The sequence below is a fragment of the Sorghum bicolor genome, chromosome 1 (assembly GCF_000003195.3).
Source record: "Sorghum bicolor cultivar BTx623 chromosome 1, Sorghum_bicolor_NCBIv3, whole genome shotgun sequence".
Lineage (NCBI taxonomy): Eukaryota > Viridiplantae > Streptophyta > Magnoliopsida > Poales > Poaceae > Sorghum > Sorghum bicolor.
In genome coordinates this window covers 1,455,744-1,473,029 of record NC_012870.2, presented here as the reverse complement: position 1 = coordinate 1,473,029, position 17,286 = coordinate 1,455,744, and the positions used below count along the sequence as shown (strand labels likewise).

Here is a 17,286-nt window from a genome sequence, read left to right as displayed (position 1 = left end):
AGGTAAATTTTAGTTCAAATTCTACTCCAACCCATATGTATTGAGCTTAATCTGACTACATCCAACCAAGGTTTAAGCACAATAATAATACAAAAACTGCACGAATTAGAGTAAAGTCATTTCGTCCGCAAGTACAACTTCATTTGATTCCAGACGCGTTTAAATACTTAAAACTCCATGCACATTTAGCGTCAAGTAGGACGGTTTCCAAAGCTTCCTTTAATGTGATTGTTCTCGGCATATAAAATTGGTATACTAAACAGTACGACGCTATGACATGATGCATAATGCACCAAGATTGACTCTCGGATTTCTCGAGCAGGAACCTACAGAAGATACAAAGCACAACTCAAACCATATCTTGAACAGACGCCAGCACTCCAAAATCTGTCAGCCATGGAGCAACATTTAGTATCTCTCATGGCGCCTGAAATTAGGAACAAATACCTGGGTTAGTCAACGATGTGAGGTAAAATGGTTTCAAATCAAAAGGCACAGAACTTAAGAAAGTAGATCTAACATGCAAGTCGCCTATTATTCAGTGATACCTGCTGCGCTCCCTGGAGCGTGAACGCTCTCTTCTCCTTGAATCATGTCCGCGGGAACGGTCATAATCCCTATCCCGATCACGGTCATGGCGACGGTCCCTATCGTGACGTCTATCACGATCTCTATCATAATCTCTTCTACCATCTCGAGACTCAACTCTGTCTCTCCTTTCTGAATCTCTATCCCTGGATGACCGACCGTTGCGATCCTTGCTGTGCTCTCTTGATCTAAAAAAAGCCAAATACATGCTTTCAGATAACCACCATGATGCTGACTAAAATAATAAGGATGTGGAATATGGAATACCATACCGTCTATCATCTTCAGTTTTGCCCGTCCTCCTTTTGTTTCTCTGCTCCTGCAAGATGGCATAGTATATTTTATTTATTGACAGTAGAAATGGTGATATTTTGGCAAACTTAAAATCAGAGATAACGTTCCAAAGGAAAGGGCGAGTGATACTTTACAGGCAAGGCTGCTTCAGGAAAATATATCTTGCAAACTTATGAAGGAGGTAGCAGATTAAAAAAACAGAACAAGTTGTCACTTACAGCAAATGTTGGCAAAAGGAATGTGCTTTCAGGATAACTTAACCAGTACTATTTATCACCTGGTCTACATAATATGGCTCAGGCAGTAGAAAACCAACCTCCAGCTTCTGCCCAACATAATACTAAGCAGACACATGAGCAGTTTGTCACAATTAAGTAAACATGATTTTTCATACCATGGCCTGCACGCTCCTATGCTTACATTTGTCAACAGACAGTGACTGTTGTAGCCATGGGTATGAAGATGATCGCATGAGATTCCAATCACGCAACATGGAACTAATTCCTGTAATGACTATCGTAACAACCATAGTGCCCGGCAATGTGAGAAATCAAATAATACATAGGGAAGGTGAGAACCTTGAGGCTCTTGAGATAAGAAAACTCACAGATGCCAAAAGGCCCAAAACAGAGTAACTCTTTAAAGCAGAAAATGGTACATTACACTCAGCACCTGATAAATTGCACCTTGATAGATTTAGATTGAGGATAAGGGAATAAATCAAGATTATCATATTCTGATGATGGGCAAACTGAATGCGAATTTTGTTCTATTTATGTGTTTAAGGTTTGGAAACCCTGGAACTATTAATCTGTTTCATAAATCTCCAGTACCTTACTTGTACTTTGGGCATGGGCGTGCAGGAATTTACCTGAAGTTCTTTCTGTTTCTCACGAATCAGCATGTAGCCTAGGTGTAGTTTCCCTCCAAAATGGTCAGCAAGACGTCGATCACTGTTGAGACATTTTCAGCTTATTAGGATAAATATTCAATTTGACATCTTCAGATTTTTTTTTGGGAGTACAAAGAGCTAGAAGCATTACTTGTCATATACACTCAGAAATGCTCCACATATGTCACAGAGGCGTAACTTTTGATCAGTCTATAAAATAAACAAAGCACCATTAGCAATTATGCATCTAGCATTGCGTCATGATGTAAATAGATACAGATAATAAGACAACAATTATGTAACAAAATAGCATCGACCCTTAAACAGTTAAACCCTAAAAAGGCAATGCAGACCACAAGCACCTCTAACGGTAAATTCATTTACATGTGCAAGCCATTCCTACCAACAAATCCATAGTAATGTGTGATGTAAACAAGAGGCACATACAGAAAGGGTTGATGCTGAATAAGTGCCTTACAAACATTGAAACCCCCATGTTGTAGAAAGAATCATTTTGTGGAGGAAATCTGCTGGTACAAGGTACATGCATGACAGGAATAAATTTCCAGTGCACAAAGATTCAACTGTGCACTTAAGAGCTTAATAAATTGACAGAGGATTCTAGAACAATATCTGATCAAAACATTCAGGAAATGTGAACTATGCAACTTTCAACACACGATTGCACTTATGTTTAAAATCAGTCTTCCCATTAGATAATTAGGCTACAGAAACACAAATACATTGAATCTGCGTTAAACAAAACAATCCAAGAATTATGTCAGCATCACTCAAAGCCACAGATTTGAAAAGGCCTTTGTACCAGAAAAACTATCATCCAATTATGCTAACAGAAAAGATTGATGACGATACTATGCAACTAATGCTATCAAACAATGACAACTTAATTCGAAATAATTATTGGTTGTGTGGAAACTCACAATCCGAACATCAACGGCGGTATATTTAGAAGGGTCTGAAGGTGGCTCCGGACGTGGCGCCAGCTAATAATAAGAGTCAAAATAAGTTATCCGTCAGTCAAGGATCATGGATCATTAAACAAGATAAACGTAATAATGCCAGTGTCTGTCTGAGACAGCTCACAGCAAGGTAAACTACTTAAACTGGCTGGTAAAAGGAACATTAAAAATACTAACTTAAAGTGCGCATAGTAATGGCTATTTGGCTACCTTTTTCAGAGCTTCTGCCTCTTCCAAAGCTTTCTGAGCTTCATCAACCATGCCTTGTTCACCTACCAAAACGACAACCATTAATAAAATATAATAACATTATATTTATAAGTCTGACTAGGTCGACAATTTTCAAAAGAGCTAATTACACAAAACTTGCTGATGTTCTGGAAAATGTCTAGTAGAAATCAAAATGTGCCACATATACCAACTATAGCCTTATGTCACATTTCATTTAAAAATTCTCTGAAAGTTATCTCCTCAGCTTCTCACTTTTGACAAAAAACTCACTAGTGCATATCGTTAGTCTATTTGATTTTATATTACCTAACTGAGTGGTTGACTTCATGATACAGATATACTAGGAGAAAAAATCGGCCAAATTTAGCCCCAGTTAAAACCTATAAGAAACAAACCACTAATCCATGCTACTTTGCAAAGTAAAGCAATCCAAAACATTGGTTTCCATACCAAGCTCTTCAGCTTTCTTAAGCTTTTCATTGATCATTTCTTGAGTACGAGCATCAGGTGGAGGCGGTGGTGGCACTGCTGCCAGTGGAGGAGGTGGAACAGGCTGAGTTAATGAAGCTCTGTCCTTGTTAAAAGCATCAAGCAAGAGGGTAGCCTGCAGTAAAATAGGAAAAAACAATTACCACATTGAAACTAAAGTACTAGTATTTTAATAATTTGTGCTGGAACAATAAGATCAATATAAGAATTTAAAAAAAATACTTTTCAAAGAATCAAATTAATACCTGCATATCAGCTCTTTTAGCTCTGAGTTCTTCCACTACTTCCTGGGCCTTTATTTTGTCATCAGTTCTCCCTTCAAAATCTGTCAGTACATTTGAAAATTTGACAATATTTAGTTCAGCTATTTGCAGCTTGAGGCCAAACTACAATATCTATGTTTCACTAATCAAACATAAATTGGTGTTACGCCCATGGGCTAACTTCCTATGTGTAAAAATCATGGTGTAGTAGTGCTACCCCCATGTGCTAACTCCCTATTGTGTGACAACACAATTGTACCTAATCCCTAGAAGCTGAATCCTCCAAAAAATAATTAAACTTATTGTTGAATTTGCCTTGATCTATTATTTTGAAAATGTAGCAAACAGAAGAGTGGGCAAAAAAATGCAAAAATATATATATATATATATATATATATATATATATATATATATGAATTACCAAAGGCATCGACTTCTATCATTTTTTCTTTGATCTGTTTTGACAGCTGCAGTATGTCTTCCGTCTGTGAACGTTGACAATATAATCAATATACAGCTCAAATCAAGAGTGGCCGTTACAAATAAACTTTTGCAATTGATATACAAGTGAGTCCTGGCAGATACCAGAGTAACCTCAGAGACAGATATTGCAATAGCAGCCTTGGCATCATCATCCGCAAGCCGTTTCAGGGCCCTCTGAATTTTCCTGTCGCACTCCACAATGAGCCTTTCTATCATATCCTCGAGTTCTCTGTCAAAATTCTCTGTTCCCTTTGCTTTCGCTTCTTCATAACTACCAACAGCTGAGGAAAACATGTCTATACAGTACTTTGCACAAAAAAACCCAAAAAACAATTAAGGTGCTGTTTGGTTCAGCTCTGGGACCAGCAACGGCGATATAATTGGAAACCAGTGCTATCCGTTACCATGCAACTGAAACCGCCATTTGTTTGGTTGGCATATGTAACGGTTTCTATTTGCCTAAGCAGCGAACGCATGCCAGCATGCGGGATAATTCGCGGGAGTCACTCGCTCATGTGCGCGCGTAATCGGATAACGTCTAGAGTTGAGAGGTAACCGCATTGCACTTACCCGTATCTGATCCCTCCGTTATCCATTCCCACTCAGTCTAACCAAACATAAGTTACATGATCTGATAACGACGTGAAGCGTTGCGGGGGCAAAAACACCGAACCAAACAGCATCTAAGAGAAGAAAAAACAAAGGTAATGATGTAAAATGAAGGATACTCTTTCCGCAGTTGAAGCGAGTGAATCTTAGAACAAGGACCGAGATCCATTTTCTGCAATCACCAGATAATTAGGTCAGACAGCAGCACAAAGAGAACTACATCTAATTTTTACCCTGAAAACTGAACTAGTTCCACGTACTACCACATGGGAACATTACCAACCCAACATTCCATTCATCCATCCATGAGTTTTTAAAAAACTGAGGACATGAGGAGATAATATCCTATTCCCAAAACGGAAAACCTAACTAAAATTCCCATACCAAACATCAAAGGGGAAAACGAGGTTACCGTGAGCTGGAAGAGGTCATGGGGGCAAAGGCCCGCGAGGAAGAGGCGGCAGACGTCGCGGTCGTAGTAGTTGCGGTTCACCTCCTCGACGTCGCCGTTGCGGTTTGCGCCCATGAGCACGTCCAGCTGCTTCCGGAACGCATCCATGGCGGGCGGCGACCACGTAGCCCTTACCCCCGTCGAGGGGAGTGCGGCTCCGCGGGCGAGGCGAGGAAGCGGGGTTTTTTTTAGGGTTTCTACTGAACGCGCTAGCGAGAGACGCTTTCCTCTCCGGGGACGGGGAGGGGAAGGGGAAGGAGGAGGAGGAGTACGGTCCGGGGGATTTGTCTGAGGAGAGTAGGGAGACGGACGGCCGACGGCGGATCTCCTCTGGGAAGTGGGAACTTGTGACACGCGGCCCGCGGGCTAGTTCTTTGGGCCGCGAAACCAAATTGTGATGAAGGCCTTGTTTGATTGAACACATTTTGTTTGCCTCGGGGAAATTACTTGATACTCGAGTAGTTACTCTCATATCATATCTCTAGATAATTCTAAAAAAACATCATATCTCTAAATTTTTGGTGTATATAATTTGACAAAATATATATAAATAAAATATATGATCACATTAGATCATATAGAGTGATATGTATGTTAAATATATTAAAAAATATGGATTCCTTTAAAAATTTTCGCGTGGTTAGATCTAGAGTATCTTAGTATGAGTATATAAACATACTCAATATATATATAGGTATTTTCTTAATTTATCATTTTGAGTATGTTTATATATTGAAGATACTTCAAATCTTAGTACATGAATTTTTTAGTATGACCATATACTTCGTCTACATACACTTCATTGGCCATAAACACCCTAAATCTATAAATATATATATGCAACTGTTAGAAATCTATAGATTTCTTAATTTTGGTATTCAAAAGAATATTGAATCTAAAGATAGATATACACTGAGGTCATATAGATGGTCTTTTATTCATACTTTGAAGTAGATATAAATATTTAAATCATTTTAATTTGGTATGCAAATTGCACATGCAACTTGAATCTCTTAGCAGGAACTATGTCAAAAAGGTCTAAGTTAAACAAAAATTTAGTGTCTAAATTATTGTGTTGATTAGATGATAAAGGGGGAATACCATAAGTTGATTTTCTTTAAAACTATGTAATAAATACCAAAAAAACAACTTCGACTAGTGGTAGGATTTTTTTGCCGGTATGCTATAATGATAACTTGATTCATTCATTATATTCACTTTTAACTCACAAAATACTCATTGTTGCCAACATGCCCCTAAAAATTCACATATCTAACAATCTAATAATCTAAATCCCATTTCCCTAAAATTCCACACAAAACATGGTCCAAGAAAATTTTTGCAATACGTGTGATCCAAACAACCATAAAAAATACATAGCCTATATCGAGATCCATGTTGATTTAGATGGCGAGTTTATGCTGGAGCAAAAACAAGGGGGTGAGGAAATATAACTCATAATCTAATGAGCACCTCGCCTTCCATGATATCATCCTTCTCCATGGAGTACCACCTCTAGCAACCTCCTTCAACTCCACTAAACATCAAATTGTGTTAGGGTCAGGGTTTCAAGCTATAGGTTGGACGGGAATCCGTGGCTACGCGATTTAAACAGGGATGTCTTGGATTGACCACTATAGAGATAGTACTAGTACTGTGTAGGTGGAAGGGCAATGGTGTGGCCTACCCGGGGGATGGTGGAGGACGATTAGGAAGGGTTAGTAGCGGGGGTGTCAGATCTAAAGTGGTTAGTGGCGACGGATGTAGAAGCGATGGCACCACCTGATCAAGAGGGCGCGCGGTGGAGCCATAAAAACGCAGATCAAATCACAAGACTACGGGAGGATGAGGAGGGGAAGAGGATGCAAAAAGGGTGAGATATGGAGTACTGGAGTGGGGTGGCCGTCGTCAGCGTTGGAGGTGACATCGTCGAGGTAGAGATTGGGGGTAGGGTTCAAGGAAGGGGACCAGGCGGGGCACGACAATAGAGGCAGGTCTCGCTTTAAGGTCAAAGGGAGTGGCCTATTTGCCTCTTGACTGAAACTTTCCCTTTTTTATCCTCTAATCAACTTGGCTTATTTATTTAAAGTAACAATTGTCCCCTCTTTATGGCTAGAGCCGCAAAGTGTGGTACCAATAGGTTAGGAAAATATGCATTTGTTTTTTTCTATCGAGATGCTTGCGATTTGGATGTGGAAAGACGCTTAAGGTTGGGCACAAAACATTTCACTTGAAGTTGCTTTATTTTTTATAAAAAAATGTGTTACTCAATTGTCACGTATGTCAAAACAATAAATTTAAAAAATGAGAGGCTCTTGTTTTATGCTTAAAACGGTAGAACTAATGTTTGCAATGACAACTCTAGCAAAACAAGATTAGCAAAAAATCTGAATGAACCAAAAAAACATGACATAAAGAAGAATGAGATAAACCTTATATTCTAGTGAACACAAGTTAGACTGGACCATGTGGTGGACGACATCATAGCCACAGGCCTTGGGTTGTAGGTGGGGTGGGTGAGGTATCTACATGATGGTGGATGACGTTGGTGCTATAGGCCGTGGGTTTTAGGTGGGGTGGGCGAGGCATCTAATTATAGAAATTTCCTTTTGTACCATTCAAAATTATGCACACCTTGTATGCTATTGGAAATTACAACTTCCCTTTATTATCATTCAGTTGAACCTTTGCACTCTTCATATACCATTGCAAATTATAGCTTTGCCATTTATTTATGCTTTTTCATCCCATATATGCCATTGCTGTCTGTTGACGCCGTTTTTGGACACGTGTCTAGGATGACAGGATAAGGTGGCAGTACGATGCGGGTTGCCGATGGGGATGGTTGCCGATGAGGGAGAAGTTGAGTGTGACTAAGTCCACAGGCAGTAGTATGGTGCCGATGACCAGGTAAAAGGGTCTGCCGATGACCATGGCGAGGGGATTGCCGATGACGCGAAGGAGGAGTCCGGAAGCTGCCAGTTGTCATGTGGAGGAGTTTCAGTTTGTTACGAAGGGTAGTTTTATTGTTTCCTTAGTTATTTGCATCGTTTTGTATATGGATTCCGTGTAATTTGGAATTCGAATTCTAATCGTATCTGGTCGTAGCTCTTTGAGCAGGGTATAAATATAAACCCTAGGACCTTGTAATCTAGCTATCAAGGAATCAATCAAACACACGTTTTTACTCATATTCCAGTATCTACTTCTCGACGACTTCGTCATACTTTTTCTTTTCATTACGAGTTCTTAGGAATTCGTCGACTTAAGCTCGGCGTGTTCTCAAGTTCCGCGTGAGTACCTCTTAGCCGTGACATCCGGGCGCATCGCTGTTGTCAGGACTAAAGTATTCAAGTTATCACCTTTGCCGATAGCAAGGTCAAATCGGCTGGCACGCCTTAACGTTCGAATCGGGTATTAGCCCTTTGTGTTTGCAGATCAGTTTTGCATCAACACATCTTTTGGCACGCCCAGTGGGACCGATTCAAGATCAAGATCAACATGTCGATCTCTGACCTCGATCAAGACAACGTCATCCCCGTGACGGAAGCCAACCTCAAGGATGAGCAGAAGCAAGCTATTGCCCAAGCCATGGAAGAGTTCAAGCAGCAATGCCTGAAGTCTTTCAGCGTAAACAGGAGCGGCGAAGTGGTCCAGAAAGATGCACTGCCAGCACCACGACAGGTCACCTTCGACGCCAATCCTGGCAAGCTCCAAGATATGGTTGACAATGCCATCAATCGAGCGTTGATTAACCAAGCTGGTGTACTGTCTAATACGGTTTTCAACGCCGTGGCAAGAACCTTCAAGGAGGGACAAATCCCGCCGGATTATGTGGGCCCCTCCCATCATCAACCCACGGCACCAGAGGTCACGGCTCCATCGGCTGCCTTGACGAGTGCAAGTGCACAGTCTGCCGTCCCTCCAAGTACATTGGGGACTACTGGTGCACTGTCTATGCCGATGGCAACCAATCCGCAAATTTCAGTTGGGCAGCATAAACTGACAACAGATATGTTGGCATCGGCAATGTCAGGGTTAACGCTTCCTCCCAACTGGTGGGGTTATGGTATGCCTCCAGAGTTGACGCCGGGAACATCACAGATAACTGACATGAGGGGCAAAACTCCTATGACATCGGCACCTTCCAATGTGCCGGTGAACCAGAGTCCTCGGTATACCACAACTACTACTGCAAGGCCTCACACTGGAAATCCTCAAGATTCAATGTTCCAAATGCCCAACGCATCGGCAGAGTCAATGCTGATGCAACAGAGGCCTATGGCCCAGTCGGGGTATGTCAATTCAACGACGGTACCCAATTACCAATCATCGGCAGTACCTATGCCGATGAACGCTAATAATGGATGGCTTGGACAGCAAGCTTTTCCACAATCACCCCAGCAAGGTTATCAGCCTACGGGGTTCCCGCAAGGGCAGGTTTATCCCGGGTTCCAAGGTCAGGGACTTCCCAACCAGCCAATAAATTTTGGACAGCAACCCGGAGGACAGCCAATCGGTGGACAGCAGTTTGGTAGTCCGCAGATTGGAGGACAGGTGACCAATACGATGTTCCATACAGGTCACGTCCCGAACAGACATGTGGAGGTTCGCCACCAAATGCCAGATCCGCAGCCGCCTCATCGGCAAAATGCCGATGCGTATTGGGCCGATAAGATTGCTGAAGTAATGAGGGAACAATTTGGGATAAAACCCAAAGTCAACACTTATTCTTATCGGACACCGTACCCTCCAGCATATGATTTGATCCCGCTTCCACATCGGTACAAGGTACCGGATTTTACAAAGTTTTCCGGACAGGACGACACGTCAACCATGGAGCATGTCAACAGGTTCATTATTCAATGTGGAGAGGCTGGTAACAGGGACGAATTGAGGGTTCGTCTATTTTCATCATCATTGTCTGGATCGGCCTTCACTTGGTTCATATCATTACCTCCCAACTCAGTAATTACTTGGGCCGATCTAGAGAAGCAATTCCACAGATACTTCTTCTCGGGGGTTCATGAGAAGAAGATCACCGACTTGGTCAAGTTGAGGCAGCGCAATGATGAGTCGGTTGAGGGATTTGTGCAGAGGATACGAGAGGTCAAGAATAAATGCTACAGCCTGGTTCTGGATGATCGGCAGCTAGCCGATTTGGCTTTCCAAGGTTTGTTACCACATATCAGGGACAAGTATGCCTCTCAGGAGTTCGAAAGTTTAAGTCATTTGGTGCAGAGGATATCTGATCAAGACATCAAGCCTTTCGAGCCTAAGAGGGCATGGAATAAGAAAGTGTCATTTGTTGACGAAGCAACAAGCTCAGATTCCGACGAGGAACCAGTGATCGGTTTGGCAGAGTGGGTAAAAAACAAGAAGCCGATGTCTTGTCCCTTCGGGCAGAAGGAACCAGAGAAGTTCGCCTTTGACACCGCCAAGGCCGATAGGATTTTTGACTTTCTACTTCAGGAAGGTCAAATCAAACTGTCACCTAACCACGTGATCCCGTCGGCAGAAGAGTTGAAGAGGATGAGATATTGCAAGTGGCATAATGCAACTTCACATGACACCAACGAGTGCAAAGTGTTCAGACAGCAGTTGCAATCGGCTATAGAGTCAGGGAGAATCAAGTTTGACAGTTCCAAAGCCCAGAAGCCGATGAAGATAGACCAGCATCCTTTCCCGACAAACATGTTGGATGCTAAGGGGAAGGCTAAGGTCTTAACGTCGGAGACAGCTGAGAAGAGTGCATCGGTAGATCCTCAGCATCAAGTTACTACCGCCGATGCAAGAAGCAAGGGCTTGGTCCAGGAAGGAACTAGCTCAGGAAGACTTCCTCGATCTGGTATCGTCATAACTCATAGAAGGCCTCGAGAGAGATGGCAACAACGGGAAGATCGGTATCGGCGCCAGCAGGAAGATTATCAACGGGAAGAAGAAAGACGCCGACAGGAGTGGAATCGGCACAGGGATCATTGGAATTGCCCATTCTTCATCCATTGTTGGGAGGAAGATATCAAGCTTCCTACTGTCAGAGACTGCCCTGAATGCAACGGTTATGGTCGATACGATAGGAACGATCGGCGTTATCATGATGATGAACGGCGATTTAATGGGCCAATCAGAGGAAGGACGTCAGTTCATGATCGGCTGGGGGGCAGACTTAGCGTTCGCGATCGGCTCGGTGACCGTGTCCAGTATTTTCCCAGGAACCAGGAAGAGCTCGAGGAGATGGCTAATGCGCGGGTTCCCGATGAGTTCATATTCTGCAGAGATGCTAATACACATCGTATGGAGTCAAGGGAGAACCGACGCCCGATGACAAGACAAAGGCCACTTCCTCCATGGTGCCCTCAAGGGTTAACCAAGACACAGAAAAGGAGATTGCAACGAGAAAGGCAAGAGGAGCTAAACAAGGGAGAGAACTCTGGAAGTCGGCAGCCGTCAGACACTAAGAGGGAAGGTCCATCGGCAGGCGTCAACATGGTCTTCATGTTGCCGATGGAGTTTCTTGCACCAACCAGTGACGATGACCTGGAATTTTCTGATCAGATAGCTCAGTTGGCTTTGGATCCGATGACGGCTATCTTTGAGAAACCTGCCGATGACGAGAGGCAGCATCTTAAAGCTCTGTTCCTCAAAGGAAGGGTTGATGGGCAGCCAATGACTAAGATCCTAGTTGATGGTGGAGCTGCCATTAACATTATGCCGCATGCAGTATATCGGAAGCTTGGGAAAGGGGACCAAGATTTGACCAAGACCGATATGATGCTCAAAGACTTTGAAGGAAACGTGTCTCCAGTTAAGGGGGCGATATGCGTAGAGTTGACCATCGGCAGCAAAACCTTGCCGACAACTTTTTTCGTGATCAGCGGAAAAGGTGCCTACAATTTATTATTGGGGAGAGATTGGATTCATGCCAATTGTTGTGTCCCATCTACAATGCACCAGTGCTTGGTTCAGTGGGTAGGTGACAAGATTGAGATCGTCCCAGGGGATTCTTCTTATGTTATCGCATCGGCAGAAGCAGATACTTATGAAAAGACTAGGTGCATTTCAGAGGAAGTTTGGGAGAAAGATTTTCTCAAAGTTGCCGATTATGAGATTCCGCCGATCCAAGCAGTCGGTTCTGACGACGGTTTTTAATGGACAGATTCGCCGATGATGGAAAATTAGGCCAAGGGTTCACATCGGCCGATGATTTGGTAGAAGTAGATATAGGTAGTGGTGACAAGCCTAGGCCTACTTTTATTAGTGCTAAATTAGATCCTGAGCGTAAGCAACAATTGACTAGTTTGTTAAAGGAATATAAAGATTGCTTTGCTTGGGATTATACAGACATGCCTGGTCTAGACCGATCAATTGTCGAACATCGGTTACCCATCAAGTCTGGATTTCGGCCACATCAGCAACCAGCCCGTCGATGTAATCCTAACGTTCTACCTGATATTAAGGCCGAAATCACTAAACTTATTGAAGCTAAGTTTATTCGGCAGTGTCGGTATGCCGAATGGATTTCCAATGTTGTTCCGGTTTACAAGAAGAATGGGAAGCTTCGGGTGTGCATTGATTTCAGGAATCTCAATAAAGCTACGCCAATGGACGCATACCCAATGCCTGTCGCCGATCTACTGGTTGATGCTGCGGCCGGCCATCGGGTCATCAGCTTCATGGATGGTAATGCAGGTTACAATCAAATATTCATGGCAGAGGAGGATATTCCAAAAACCGCGTTCAGGTGTCCTGGTCATGTTGGACTATTTGAATGGATAGTCATGACTTTTGGGTTAAAGAATGCTGGTGCTACTTATCAAAGGGCTATGAATTTTATATTTCATGAATTCATCGGCAAGATCGTGGAAATTTATATTGATGATGTGGTGGTTAAGTCTGGAGATTTCTCAAAGCATCTTGCCGATTTACGAAAAGTGTTGGAGTGCACAAGGAAGCATGGGTTGAAGATGAATCCCAACAAGTGTGCATTTGGCGTATCGGCAGGGCAGTTTCTTGGTTTCATGGTACATCAGAGGGGTATTGAAATTAGTCGAAGATCTATTGATGCCATCAATAAAATAGTGGCCCCTACCAATAAAACCGAGCTCCAATCCTTGATCGGTAAGGTGAATTTTATCAGAAGATTTATATCGAATTTATCTGGGAGAATTCGTGCTTTCAGTCCTCTTCTTAAGTTGAAGACCGATCAGGAGTTTGTTTGGGGAAAAGAACAGCAGTTGGCTCTAGATGAAATCAAGAAGTATTTAGTAAATCCTCCAGTTCTAGTTCCACCTCAACAAGGGAAGCCCTTCAGATTGTATTTATCTACCGATGGATCGGTTATCGGTTCAGCTTTAGTTCAAGAATTTGAAGGGAAAGAAAGGGTAATTTATTATTTGAGTAGGAGGTTGGTTGATGCTGAAACCAGATATTCGGCCATTGAGAAACTATGCTTGTGCTTATATTTTTCATGCATCAAGCTGAGACATTACCTGTTATCGGCCGAATGTACTGTTGTCGGTAAAGATGACGTAGTCCGGTACATGCTATCTATGCCGATTATGAGTGGTAGGATCGGTAAATGGATTTTAGCGCTGTCGGAGTTCGATTTGCGTTACGAATCGGCTAAGGCAGTCAAAGGACAGATCATGGCCGATTTTGTGACTCAGCATTGCGGTCTAGTGGAAACCTTGGAAATTGCACCCTGGACACTCTTCTTTGATGGATCTACCTGTGATCGGGGGGCAGGAATCGGCATTGTATTGGTTTCTCCTAAGGGGAGGAAGTATGAATTTTCCTTGCCGATTGTTGCTACATCAACAAATAATCAGGCTGAGTATCAAGCTTTGATCAAGGGATTGGAGTTGTTAAGAGAAGTTCGTGCTGATGCTGTTGAAGTATTCGGGGATTCCATGTTGGTTATAAATCAATTGGCCGGAAGCTATGAATGCCGAAGTGAAGTTCTCATAACCTATTTCGAGAGAAGTGTGCAACTGTTAAAGGAATTCAAGAACTTCCGATTGGAGCATGTTCCCCGATTGCATAATGAAGACGCTAATCGATTAGCCCAGCATGCCTCGGGATATCAGCCAATGATTAATGCGACATCGGCAGTCAGTGCCGGTGATTGGAGGAAAGAAATTATTGATTATCTAAAAAATCCATCCAAAAAGGTTGAAAGACGGGTTCGATTTCAAGCAACCAAGTATGTGTTCCTTGAAAATGAATTGTATTATCGAACCATCGACGGAATTCTTCTCCGATGCTTGGGTGATGATGAAGCCAGAAGTTTGATGGGAGAAATCCATGAAGGAGTGTGTGGAGCGCATCAGTCAGCTTTTAAGATGAAGTGGATGATTCGAAGGAATGGATATTTTTGGCCAACCATACTTGAAGATTGTTTTAAATATTTCAAGGGATGTCAAGGTTGTCAAAAGTTCGGTAATATCCAGAGAGCACCCGCATCGGCTATGAATCCTATAATAAAACCTTGGCCGTTCCGGGGGTGGGCCATCGATCTGATCGGCCAGATTTATCCACCATCTAGCAAAGGGCATAAGTTCATTCTAGTTGCCACTGACTATTTCACTAAGTGGGTCGAAGCTATTCCTTTGAAGAAAGTCACATCGGCCAATATGATTGATTTTGTGAAGGAGCATATTATTTACCGATTTGGAATTCCCCAAACGATTACCACCGATCAGGGCACCATGTTCACGTCGGGGGAGTTCGATGAATTCGCAATCGGTATGGGAATTAAAGTGTTGAATTCTTCTCCTTACTATGCTCAAGCCAACGGGCAGGCCGAAGCGTCTAACAAAGGAATTATCAAGCTTATTAAACGAAAGATTGAGGAAAATCCTAGGCGGTGGCATACATTGTTAAGGGAAGCACTGTGGTCTTATCGGATGGCTTGTCATGGATCAACCAAGGTGTCACCCTATCAATTGGTGTATGGACATGATGCAGTGTTGCCCTGGGAGATTAAGGCTGGATCTAGGCGATTATCTTTTCAAGATCAATTGGCTGCCGATGATTATGCCACTTTGATGACCGATGAGTTAGACGATTTAGCAGGGCATCGGTTAAAAGCTTTAATGAGTATAGAAGAAAATAAGAAGAGAGTTGCTAGATGGTATGATAAAAAAGTAAAGGCTAAGGAGTTTGCCGATGGGGATTTGGTATGGAAATTGATCTTGCCAGTTGGGACTAAGAGTTCGAAGTTTGGAAAGTGGTCTCCTAATTGGGAAGGTCCTTATCGGATAAGACACTCAGCTCCTGGTAATGCTTATATTCTAGAAACTCTCGAAGGAGTTGAATTCCCCAGAGCATTAAATGGCAAATATTTAAAGAAGTACTTCCCCAGCATATGGGTCGATGCGTAAAAGTTTAAGTGCCGATAACACTCCTATCGGCTGGAGATTAAATGTTTGGGGACAGACTTAATGTTTCAAAAGATGCCGATAACAGTCTTATCGGCTAGACTAAAAGCTAAAGGCGGGAAAACAAAGGTGTATTACCGATGAAAGCTTCAGATGTTCAGCAGCTCTTGGATTGTCGATATGGCACGCAGCCGGATCTGATTGGCTGTCTCTATCTCCTTGATATCATCATCGGCAGAACCTTCTATTGGCTTCAGCTTCCTCTTCAACTGCAGCGCTTTGCAACCATGGACGTTTCGTTCTTGTTCAAGGTGCTTGATGGTCTCCGGCAGTTGACTCTCTTCTTGCCGGGCTTGGGACAGAGCGTCCTATACAGTTCCAACTGCCCGAGAGGAGCTTGCTTCCTCGCCTTCTTCTTCGAAGATATCAATGGCGAAGGAAAATAAGCTGTTGGGAGAATCTTGTTCCTGAAAATGAAGATGAAATAAGTCAGTTTTATGGTCGGAACTTCGGCAGACGATGCTGGTGGAAAACTAGATGACTTACTTGCTTCAAGGCGATTTCTTGCCTTTGACTCAAAGATGCCGATGGAGCTACGGGTTGATCGGCAAATGTTGCCGATGGAATGATATCGCCTGAAAGAAGACGGGAAGGATTATGAGACTAAATGAGAATAAGTTTATCGGCGGAAGTATTGTTGAGATATGTTACCTGGAGGAGAAAAAACAGCTGCCTGAGTCGGAGAAACCGCCGATGATGTAACTGGACCTGTCGGGCCAGTTGTTTGTTCACCTACGTCAGTTGATGTACCTGCCGTTTGAGGTTCTTCTTGCTGGGGTTCTCCCATCTGTGGTGCTTCCTGTATTGGTTGAGGAGATGGTGCTTGCTGTGCCTGGACTTCTGGAGGGGAAGGGGAAGATTCCACCGGGATTGGAGACACCGGAGGAGGAGGAGGAGTTGCCATTTTCTGGCGCTTTGTTCCAGTCTTAGCACCTTGGATGCCTTTCCTCTTTGGCTGGCTAGACTGGGGGGCATCGGCACCTTGGCGTTTGGCTTTTGCCGATGCACCAGTTTGCTGCAACAACAAAAAAGGAGTTTATGAGCACAGATAGCCGATACAAAGATAATCAGCATAAATGAAAAAGGTTTTAACAGATTGCCTTGAAAGCTTGCGCCAGATTGGAAGCAGTTACCGTTGGTGATGTCTGAGTTTTCCTGGTAGTAACTTTCTTGAGGCGCGCACCCCGGTGCACGATGGAAGCCAGAGTGGGAGCATTATGGCCGATTGAGGAGATCGGGCCTGGTGGGAATAAGTCGATCGGCTTGCCACTCTTGCTAACCAATGGAGGAATACTGTCAACCTGCAAAAGGAATACAAGGGTAAGCTGCCGATAGAAGTGACATTGAGAAAATGAAACATCGGTTTGAGTTACTTACAGTGTCATCGGGAACTTCGTATTCGGTGTCAATCATGCCGCGGTATGAAAGCGCCGATCTGCAGAATAGATGCTCTTTCCATTCTGCCCACCACGACTTGTATGCCTGAGTGATAAAAGCAGCCGGAACCCATTCTGACAGATCTACATCCGTATCGGCATTTGGTGGTAACTGGGCTACTCGAGTCCAC

The 17,286-nt window shown here is 43.1% G+C and overlaps 1 protein-coding gene across 10 annotated transcripts; it reads right to left on the bottom strand.

Moving 5' to 3' along the window:
* Positions 86–5,587, bottom strand: LOC110436772 (putative RNA-binding protein Luc7-like 1). Of its 10 annotated transcripts, none has more exons than XR_002454608.1 (15): positions 5,242–5,587; positions 4,949–5,001; positions 4,323–4,491; positions 4,159–4,222; positions 3,720–3,799; positions 3,436–3,589; positions 2,965–3,026; positions 2,716–2,778; positions 1,926–1,984; positions 1,754–1,835; positions 1,490–1,554; positions 1,303–1,395; positions 861–1,222; positions 549–776; positions 86–427 (listed from the first exon to the last, which is right to left on the bottom strand). XR_002454608.1 is itself a non-coding variant. In XM_021464247.1 (13 exons), the coding sequence occupies exons 1-13, from the start codon at positions 5,386–5,388 to the stop codon at positions 409–411; spliced, it is 1,218 nt and encodes a 405-aa protein (XP_021319922.1). In that variant the 5' UTR covers positions 5,389–5,584; the 3' UTR covers positions 86–408. The 10 variants fall into 10 exon arrangements, 2 of the variants coding, with proteins under 2 accessions (XP_021319922.1, XP_021319917.1); XR_002454609.1 differs by having other exon boundaries at positions 861–1,051; positions 1,160–1,222; positions 1,303–1,554; positions 5,242–5,586; XR_002454613.1 differs by lacking the exon at positions 86–427 and having other exon boundaries at positions 695–776; positions 861–907; positions 1,017–1,051; ... (1 more) ...; positions 1,303–1,554; positions 5,242–5,586.

Excerpts from the sequence above, each read along its gene's own strand:
- LOC110436772 (XM_021464242.1), bottom strand. The coding sequence starts at position 5,388 with ATGGATGCGTTCCGGAAGCAGCTGGACGTGCTCATGGGCGCAAACCGC. Across the intron at positions 1,836-1,925 it reads TTTCTGAGTGTATATGACAA|TGATCGACGTCTTGCTGACC; the intron begins GTAATGCTTCTA and ends ATGTCTCAACAG. Across the intron at positions 908-1,753 it reads AGAAACAGAAAGAACTTCAG|GAGCAGAGAAACAAAAGGAG; the intron begins GTAAATTCCTGC and ends GCCATCTTGCAG.